Source organism: Melanostigma gelatinosum (genome assembly GCF_949748355.1).
Source record: "Melanostigma gelatinosum genome assembly, chromosome: 7".
NCBI lineage: Eukaryota > Metazoa > Chordata > Actinopteri > Perciformes > Zoarcidae > Melanostigma > Melanostigma gelatinosum.
The window spans coordinates 1,324,624-1,334,994 of NC_136640.1; the positions used below are offsets into that span (position 1 = coordinate 1,324,624).

Genomic DNA, 10,371 nt, shown 5'->3' on the forward strand with positions numbered 1-10,371 from the left:
AACACTTTGATTTAAAAGTCATGAATTAGGAATTTTAAGCTCCAGTAACTGTAAAACTGAGGGCAATGGTTGAGCTTTTAGGGACTTAGTGCCCTATTGCAGCTAACAATCGGAGTTCCCCAGGGTTCAATTCTGGGGCCTCGATTGTTTGAAAAAGTGTCGGTATGTTTCCGAGACGATGTAGAATAAATCAGTGAGAACAGAGTTAAAAGACTTTATGATGACTCTACTGTACAGTGAATTATAGTGGACATAGGGGGGGGGGGAGCTGCCATCTGAAGGGTTAACCCATCACAGTCAACATTGCATAAAGAAATCCATCATCATCAGAACAAAGCAGAGCAGCAAGATACACAGAAAACAATTCAAAAGACTCACAGTTAAAAGGTTCTGAACAGAGAGTGTAAGGTCAGAGGTCATGGAGCTCAGAAGAACAACACATTGATTACAGAGTGTGTGTGGCACTTTCATGGTGTGTGTGTTAGTGGAGGGTTCAGTGTGGTCGGTTTGTCTCCATTGAAACCAACAGACGGTGGAGTGTTTGGTCTTAATGCTACGTGTGTGTGAGTACTTGTCGTGTGTGTGTGTTTTCACCAATTGCACTTGAGGATGAGGAGATGGAGTTCACGTTACCGGTCAGATGTCTGCAGGTGGGGTTTGTTTTTGTTTTTTTGGCATTTTTCTGGAACTGTTGAAAACACGAAGAAAAAAAAGAAAGAAAGAAACTTGGAGCGATTTTCCTTCAACTCAACCAACTCCAACTCCCATGATGCCTCTGCACCAGCACAAGGTGAGCCGGTCGTATCAAACATAATAAAAACAAACGCATAATAGAACACACGAGGTCGTACGGACACAAGTGAAGCTTATTCAAAACTAAACAAAGTGACAGGAGTGACATCATGTGACACTTCACCTGAAGATGGTCATAATGCAGCAGATTCACCTGAGTGATGTCATTATGATGTCATCGCCTCGTTCACACACAGCAGTCTAGAGCTCTCAGCAACACGTGATTCACATACCGAGCTGCTGATTGGATGAGAGTTTAAAGGGACAGTTCATCCGAAAACCAAAAAAGCATGTTCTTGCTGTTACCTGTGGTGCTATCAGTCAGTCTGTATGGTGTTGGTGGCGGTGTCGGCCGTAGAGACGGCTGATGTTACTCAAAGCGCCAAAGAACATTTGAAACACTCAGCAGCATCATCTGTTTCCAGAAACCTTGGCCTGATGTTCTCGAGATACTCCACAGACTTCATCATGTAGGAACTATTTTCTTTCTACTGAACTACACAGAAAGTGCTCTCTAGAGACATAAACATTAACAGCGTCATCGTTAGCGGAGCTGCGCGTGAGCTAGCGGTAGCGGTTAGCTTCCTTCGGCAGTATTAAGTCCATCCGTCGTCTTTAACCGCTGATCTGGATCAGGGTCGCCGGATCCCAGCTGACAGGGTTCAACCTGGACGGGTATCCAGACTATCAAAGTGCTGACGACCAATCACGCTCACATCGACACCAACTCAGTGTCATCAATCAACCTCAGCTGCTCGGCTTTGGACGGTGGGAGGATCCCGCGCTGACCGTTTGTGTGAACGAGGATCAACATCAGGACCAATTCACACCTTTGTTTTGGGGCCAAAAACATCAGATTTTTCCAAACTCTTCTGAGACGATTGTTGCCCGGATCAACATCTCTGATATCAAACTCCTTTTTGGGTGAAGTTTGAAGAGACTCTGTTGAAGTAGTGCTACTACTGCAGTACCGCTGTGTACTTGGTGATATTAATATACACATTTAAAACTGTGCAGTACGACCATCATTCCGCGGCGGTGTCAGCGGTGTACTGATACGATACGTCGTCCATCGAGAGGAAATGTGATTTTTTGTGGGTTTTTTTACATTCTGTGCAAAATTAGACGAGAAGAAAGTCCAAACATCATCATCATCATCATCATCATCATCATCATCATCGTCAGTGTTCAGACAGTTTCCTTCTATTTACAGTTAGTTTCTAAGACGTTAGTACCATCGTCCCCTCGTGGGACTAAGACATTCCTCATGAGGGACAAAAATCCACCTTCAGACAGAACTTTCCGTCTTCACTCCTGGACTGAGGCCTCTGTGCCATTTGGCATCCCCCAAATCCTGAATTTGTATACAATCTTAAAACAGTACGGTCCTGTTCAACAATCTTGTTGCTGTTCGGAGGCTTTGAGTGAAATCTTGAGCGACGCCGAGCTGCTGCAGATATTTGGGTTTTACAGTTTGTTTTTAAAATCACGAAACACAAAATCCAAATCTTTAGCTAGTTTCCATTTTTTATCTCATGATTCTGACTTTTTTATGTCCTCATGTATTCTTTATTATGACAACTCATAATTTACTTTAAGAGAAATTAGCACAAAACATTGATTTATTATGATAAATATTCTCAGAAGGTCTCGTAATAATAACGGGTTTGTATCTGAGAAAGATTTAGTAGTTATGACTTTGTATCAAGTTTACAATTATGACATAGTATATGAGACAATGATGTCATATTATTGGAATGAATAACTATTATTAATTATTATGAGGAGTGATTTTAAGACACCAATAAGAAAAGAGTAATGGGCTTCTTACTGAAATAGTACCGAATTAAATATGATGTCATATTTATGAGCATCTACCTCATAGTTACTTTCTCATTATACGTATTCTTAATTACTAGTTAAGTAGTAAATACGTTTTGGTGGAAGATGAAAGTCTTTAGATATTAGAAGATAGAGTTCTCCGAATTTAGTAATTCTTTGCATGTTTAGTGTCGTTAAGATATAAAGTAGGAGTTTCTGGTGAGAGTTGAGTGTGAAAGACTTCCTGCTCCAGAGCGACAGTCTGACTGGCTGCAGGAACATCTACAGCATGTCAGCAGTGGTGGATCTTGGTCTCACTTCCAGGATCCCTGATATTTAAAAGGACCGGAACGTTGGAACAGCTGCTTCCATCTTAAGGTGGATTTTCACCTCGTCCTTCAGATTCAACAACAACGGCTGCTATTCAGCGGTCTATTTAAAAAGGCATTCAGCAGGTAGAAGACACAGGGCACACAGTGAGAGAGGAGGGGCGAGGGCGAGGGAATAGAAAAATAAAAAATAAAAAACTGTGGCGGACTACAACTAGACGATCACCTCACTTCACTCTGTGGCAGAGAAACATAAAAAACATGTTAGGAAACAAAGTTTCAGAGGAGGCGTGGCACCAGCTGAGGAGGAGGAAGGCCGAGGAAGGAGAAGAGGTCTCGGAGAGAGTCTCAGAAGAACTTGTCGTCGATGCGGAAGTGCGGTCGCGTGACGTCGTCCGGGTTGATGAAGACCGAGATGGACTTCCCGGGGTTCTCTGTGACCAGCTGCTGCAGCTTCTTGGCCAGCCGGTCGTCCGGTTGGTTCTCCCCGCCGGAGTCGGACTGCGGCGACGGCAGGTTGCCGGCGCTGCCTCGCCACTGCAGTTCCACCGTCAGCCGGTTGGCGGCCTTGGCGTGCTCGATGGTGGTGCGCAGGTGCTCCGCGGGGTCGGAGCGCACCGAGGAGAGCTTGCGGGCGTGCAGCACGGCCGTCTCGTCCGACAGGTGCTCCAGCATGTTGCACTGGGGGATGAAGTAGTTGGGGCACATCTTGTTGACCAGGCAGTGCTGCAGGTCGTCGATCAGGCCCAGCAGGAAGTGGGCCGAGAAGTCGTCCTGGCCCAGGTAGTTGGCGGGGAGGCGGTCGCAGGCCCACAGCATGATGCTGCGGAGGTGGTAGGGGCTGATGGCTTTGGGGCGGGACAGCAGCTTGATGATAATGGCTTTGCAGGCCTGGTACGCCTGCATCAGGCTGGACGAGATGCACTTCTTCAGCTGCACCTCGCTGCGAGCGAACGACAGGCGCCACTCGTTCTCCTTGCGGCCCTTGTGAGACGAGGCGGGGACCAGGTAGAAGCCGCTGATCACCTCCTCCTCCGTGATCTTCCCGTCCCAGAAGTGGTTCTCCATCAGCCAGCTCTGGGCGACCGCCGGCCAGCCTTTGAAGGACACAACGGGGACGATGTCGTAGAGCATCCGGCTGCTCCCGACGCCCAGGATGACGGAGATGATGGTGCCGTTCCTCTCCACCTTCTCCACCCGCGGCATCCCTCTCTGCGGCTTCTTCTGCACCTCCAGCAGCACCAGGGCGATGGACTGGTAGAACCAGTCGGCCACCAGTGTCGGAGAGAAGAAGTAGTTGGTGGTCCCGCTGATGTGGTCCACGATGGTGCAGCAGTCCTTCCACTTGTTGATGGTCGCTTCGTCAAAGAGGCGGAGGCTGAGCCAGGAGTGGCCCAGGGCCGAGTGCCTCATGTCCAGGGTCACCGGCTGGTTGCGGTCGTGAAGTTTGAGCGCCGGCACCAGCAGGGTGAAGTCCATGTCGTAGTCCGTGCCGCGGGCGTAGATGCTAAGCTCGTCCAGATCCATGTCCACCACCCCCTCCCGAACGCCTCCCGACAGGAGGAGGTACTCGTTGGCGACGGGGAGCTTCTGGTCCAACTTCTGGACCATTCCTGAGAGAAAGAGGATGAAAGACAGGACTCATTAGAGAACTATGACACAACAGACCATGAAATGTTGTCTAAGGGGCCGATCGCACCGAGACGCACCACCCTCAGAACCCTCAGAACCCTTGGTTTCCTTTGGTACGGCTCACCATTTTTCCCACGGTATTTACATTCGATCACACCTGTTTTCATGTGTTTGCCCGACTCACGTTGCCAAAGGGGGAGTTTGTGAAGCGTCTCGGTGTGTTCGGGGTCTTATTGTGCATCAATAACTTGTTCAGGCATCAATCCGCCTTCTGGTTGTCCAACAGTCCCAGAAACCTGGATGCCGTCAGACCCGACATCGTACGAGTAAATCTTTTGTGTGGAGATCTTGACGGAGCTGAAGCTCATCATCTTCCCAACATTCTGGCTTCTTTACACAGACTCCTTCTGGCTGTTTGAAGCTGCCAATGTTTTGGTCTTTGGGCGTATTTTTAGATACTAGCACCGATAGAACACCTGAACTTCTGCCCCGATAACAAAACCAACACCGTACGTTGAAGAATACGAACCCATTTACTTAAAAAAAAGAAGCAAAAGTTGCCAAATGTTTTCTAAAAACAAGCAACTGCACAAGAACTTTGTCTACAGAATAAAGTCTTGAAGCTACCCGATCAAAGAATAAGTATTCTGATGAGACGTTTGATGCTAACGTTTGGTTCAGTTTTTTGGGGTCAGTCTGGAACCGTGCAGAGTCTGGATGAAGATACTGTGGATCGGTCTGGACTGGTTTTCCACTCTGCTGGTGCTGCTCTGATCTGAATGAGCGGACGAGTTGGTAAACTTGTTGGTTTGTCTTCTTTTACCACAGAAAACTGTTAGCATCAATAAAAGGTGTTTTGTCCGTCGCCATCTTGTTTTTTAGCAACCAGTGAACAGGAAGTGAGCATATCTGGACTGAGGAGGAGTGACGTAGAGACCTGTCAATCAGCGTGTAGCCCCGCCCTAAAGCATCCCCTGCTTTATGGTCTGTGTGACTCTAAATGGACCATAATGTACTAAATGAACATCATGCTGTATTGAAGAAGACTTGAAACTAGAGATTGAGACATAAACTCATGTTTACAATGTTTACTGAGGTAATAAATCAAGAGAGAAGTAGAGTCATTTTCTCATAGACTTCTATACAACCAGAGGAGTCGCCCCCTGGTGGACACTAGAGAGAATGCAGCTTTAACACATGAAGCTTTGACTTGACTTTACTGAACTGGTTTATATTTGCGTGTGCTGTTAGTAGCAATATTCTCCAAAATGCCAGAGGACGTACAAACAAAATGAACTGAAGAATTTAAGACAGAAACCAACCTCCACTATAGAGGAGGGATTATAACCTATAAACTCATATCTCACATTCATGAACTACTTTATTACCGTCATACAATCCAGAGCGTCACAACTGAAACACGGAGACAGGAAGTGATGTCACAATCCTCCGGTCCTGGGCGGTGACGTCTGGTTTACTTCTGGTTTAATCTATAATAATAATTAATCCTTTATTCGTTTATTAATAATCTGAATCTGTAAAGTAAAGTATTTACCTCTGAGATGTACTGAAGTACAAGTATAACTTACCTAAACATTGTACTAATTCAAGTACTTTTTATACTTTATGCAGAAACATAAATTTACATTTTCTTACATATTATTTTGTGAATATATTTCTATTATTCCTGGTAGAAAAATGTACAATAGTAAAGATAGTAGTAATAATAATAATAATAATAATAATAATAATAATAGAGAAAATGTAAAGAAATAATAAATAACAACAAAGACAGAATACATATATATACATATATATGTATATAAATGTATATATATGTGTTTATTGACATTATTCATTCCAGTACTTGACTAAATGTACTCTCTTATTACTGATCCTAACTACGTGATGTTTCTACACGTAAAGGAAGGAGACCGTGAACGCACCACCGTGGTCTCTCTGCAGGTCTACAGGTCTGCAGGTCTACAGGTCTGTCTACAGGTCTGCAGGTCTGCAGGTAGACCACCGGGGAGACGAGCACCACATCCCGGGATTAAATATTAAATATGCATCAGAGCTGCTCTCAACCGGAAACAGGACGAACCCTGTTGTTGTTGTTGTTGTGTTGAATAAAGCGGACTGGGTGTGTCGGGGGTCTGGGGGTCGCTCACCCAGCATGGAGAAGATGAAGTCTTTGGCCGTGTGGATCTCCAGAGCCCGCTGGTCGTCGTACTCCCGCTGGTCGTGCTTACTGAACTCCTGGATGAGCCGGTTCAGGTCCTCTATGCGCGCCGCGGACCTGAAGTCGAGCTCCAGACCTCCTCCTCCTCCGTGAGGAAGCCTCCCGGAGGTCATGGTGGGACTGTTCCCGAGGCTGCCCGCAGAGCCAGCCCGGCTGGAGGGAGCAGGGGCCGCCATCTTTCCTCCTTCCGCTCGCTCTCTCTCTGATCTCTCTCTCTCACACACGCACACACACACACACACACACACACACACACACACACACACACACACACACACACACACACACACACACACACACACACACACACACACACACACACACACACACACACACACACACACACACACACACACACACACACACACACACACACACACACACACACACACACACACACACACACACACACACACACACACACACACACACACACACACACACACACACACACACACACACACACACACAGGTTCTCGACAGCCGAGACCGAGAACGAGAGCGACCACACTAAAACACCCCCCCCCACCACACACACACACGCACACACACCGGAAACTACCGCTGTACTTCTGCCGCGAGCCGCCTTCAAAATAAGGTGTCCAGAAAAAAACAAAAAATATTAATATAGAATATGGTTTTATATATATCAATGTATATATATAACTATATGTAAAACTATATATATATCGGTCATATATCGGTCACAACCAGTTTATGCAAATAGCGCAGAAATATTCAAATACACTGTTTTATAACACTAGAAAAAATACACTTATACTGTATTAATTAAACAGCACGTGATTATCATGAAGCTGTCATTTTATATGTAATTTATTTGAATTTTTTTTTTTTTTTTTTTCGTCCAAAATATAATTAAAAAGTGTAAAAGTGAAAAAATGAACACATGTAAATGTGTTTGTAAATAAGAAAAACACATTTTTATTTCTTTGTTTTCAAGGTGAGACTTAAACAGGAAGTAGGTTTGTTATCTTTGAAAAAGTCATGAATGAATTCAAAAGTAATTTTAAACTGTGCACGTAGTTTATTTATATCACGATCACATATTTAATAAAGAAACAACAAAACTCAAGTTAAACAGAAATAAACTCAAAATAAATGTAATGATTCAGACTCTTAATAAAAACATTGTTGTAAAAACAAATGATATATTTATGGCTCAAATAAAAGAAGAGCAGTCGGTGATCTGATCGGTTTTATTCTCATTGAAGTTGATTCATTTCAAACACATTTACATTTACAGGAGACAGCTGAAAAATAAAAGTGTGAACGCTGCCATCCGGTGGCCAGAACATGTACTACAGCCTTTTACTTTGAAGGAGTTGACAGGAAGTGTTACCATGGGTTCGGGTCTAACTTTAACCTGCTGCAGTTTCATGTGACTGAAAATTGTGAAATTTTTTTTGTTTGTTATCTTTTATGGTGCGGGAGAGCTCAAACGTCGGAACGTCCCTGAACGCACCAGCGATGCTGCTCTAACACAACAGATAAAAACTAAATCTAGAAAATCATCAATAATCAATAAAAGAAGAACTGGTGGACGCTTTTTTTTACATGAGCAGCAGTAAATTAAATATCATGTTATTTGTTGTTTATGAGTTCAAACATAAAAACACAGAATAAACGATTAAAATATGACGTTTAATCTCAATCTGTAGCCTTTTATTTCTAAATCAACAAGAATATTATGAAGTAAGTCTTATTTTACCACCAAATAGAAGTCATATTCATCCCACATATATATATATAATAAACCTCATCACACCAAAGAGCTTGAAGTATAATCACGTCGTTAAATACTCTGTCTCTCAGATCATCGTAGTACCTTTAATTAAAACTGTGTTTTACTTAATCTTGTGCAACAATAAAAATGTAAAACTCTTTTTCTTTTGTGATTCTAAACTTCAGAGAAACAAATCCTGAAAATGAGATCCAGAGTCTCCTGATCCTGCTGGTTCTCAGTCCTCATAGTCCAGGTTCAGTCCTCCTGTTCAGGTCTTGTCCCATAATGCACCTCTGCACAGAGAGCTGGTTTTCCTTTTATTGATCCTCTACGAGGCGTCTTTCAGCTCTAAAGTCCAGAAGTCCTTCAGGACACTTTGTCCCAAATCACACGAGACGCTTGAATCGAAAGAAATGATTTTTCTTCCAAACACTGAAAAGATTTTAAAAAGTATGGAAGCCCAGAGAGGCCAGTGAGAAAGAAAAGCCTTCTGGTGATGCCTTTTCTAAATGTGATCCAAACTGTTTTAAAAACAGCTTTTTAAAGGACAAACTTTATCATTTAATGAATCGTTTTTTTAACCAGGTGATGTTTTGTTGTTGTTGTAATTCTCATTCCGGCCACACGAGGCTGAAGCGTTCCAAATGAACCTAAACGCATTCATGTTTACGTCCAGCTGAGTCGATTTAACTTGCTAACATAAAATATATTTTACCTGAAAATAAAGGACCCTGTTCTTAAAGGGCCAGCGTGTGTCAATTAAAATGAAATATAATATTCATGACTATGTTTTATGAGTAGATAATCACATGAAACTAAGAATTGTCCTCTTCACAGAGTCCACCATGTTTCTACAGGAGCCCAGAAAGGTCAAAAAACCAACTCTGGCTCTTTTGACATATTTGGAGGTCGCACGCTGTCGACATGAAGCTCTCAGTACAAACAAGCAAAGGAAGCTTGAGTCTTGGAACAGGAAGCAGAGCGGTGTTCAGTTGGTTGCAATCTGCAGACTCACCACGAGATGGCACGATATCCTACACACTGTCCCTTTAAGACGTGAACAATTTATATCACAGGACTTTTTTTAATTTTCTTACTCGCCACTCAAGGCTCCCGTAGACAAAAAGTGCATTTTTTAAATATTTCAAATCAGTAAGTCGTGTTTCAATAAAGAGAATTGATTTGATGCGTCTATGATTATAATTATGTGACTAATAATCCCGTCTTCTGTCCTCTCAGAGAGATCAAAGTGTTGGACAAACGTCTCCAGAGAAAAGACACTTTGGTGGATTCAGAGACATTTTCACTGATGAATAATCACGATTAATAAACTCTGTTCAGAGGACGTCGTCTGGGTTTTCCCGGACGGGCGTTCTGGTTTCTCGTGGTCTCAGCGAGGAGAAGCACGACGAGGCGGTGAGGGCGATGCGGCTCAGACCCACGTTCAGGCAGTGGACCTCGGAGGTGACCGGCACCTCGGAGAAGAGGGCTCGGTCCCGGGTCAGCCGGGCCGAGCCGACTCCGCCTCCGCCGCCGGCGTCGCCGCTCTCGATGTCTTTGACGATGTTCAGGATCTCCTGTCGCTCCGCCTGCCGAGTCGTCCCCCGAATGTTCAAAATGGCCGACACGTGCTTCTTCCTGCAACACCGAGAGGAGAAAACGTGTGTTTGAGGCATTTAAATGATGAGTCAGCACAAAGACAGTGATCTCCTATGATGTTTTTATATCTTGAAACAACTTCTTTTTTTAACCGTTTTAAATATTTGATAAAAACTAAAAGGAGTTCTTTAAATAACTAAAAACAGAAAGTG

The 10,371-nt window shown here is 43.9% G+C and overlaps 2 protein-coding genes across 2 annotated transcripts in view; both read right to left on the minus strand.

Annotated features, from left to right (window-relative positions):
• Positions 1-213: 213 nt before the first annotated feature.
• Positions 214-7,022, minus strand: LOC306779327 (nucleotidyltransferase MB21D2). The gene is made up of 2 exons (XM_079271196.1): positions 6,746-7,022; positions 214-4,555 (listed from the first exon to the last, which is right to left on the minus strand). Exons 1-2 carry the CDS (start codon positions 6,990-6,992, stop codon positions 3,291-3,293), a joined length of 1,512 nt encoding a protein of 503 aa, XP_079127322.1. The 5' UTR covers positions 6,993-7,022; the 3' UTR covers positions 214-3,290.
• A 996-nt stretch (positions 7,023-8,018) lies between these two features.
• The window catches only part of exoc3l2b (exocyst complex component 3-like 2b), a gene marked incomplete at its 5' end in the record, with an annotated part of 27,663 nt that continues 25,310 nt past the window's right edge, over positions 8,019-10,371 (minus strand). The window contains one exon of the mRNA XM_079272254.1: positions 8,019-10,198. Coding sequence (XP_079128380.1) covers positions 9,898-10,198 — 301 coding nt within the window. The 3' untranslated portion in view covers positions 8,019-9,897. The remainder of the gene's footprint in view (positions 10,199-10,371) is intronic.

What these genes read in the sequence shown, in the direction of transcription:
- LOC306779327 (XM_079271196.1), bottom strand. Translation starts at nt 6,992, where the DNA reads ATGGCGGCCCCTGCTCCCTCCAGCCGGGCTGGCTCTGCGGGCAGCCTC. An exon ending in CTTCATCTTCTCCATGCTGG is followed by an intron (nt 4,556 to 6,745) that starts GTGAGCGACCCC and finishes TCTTTCTCTCAG; the next exon opens with GAATGGTCCAGAAGTTGGAC.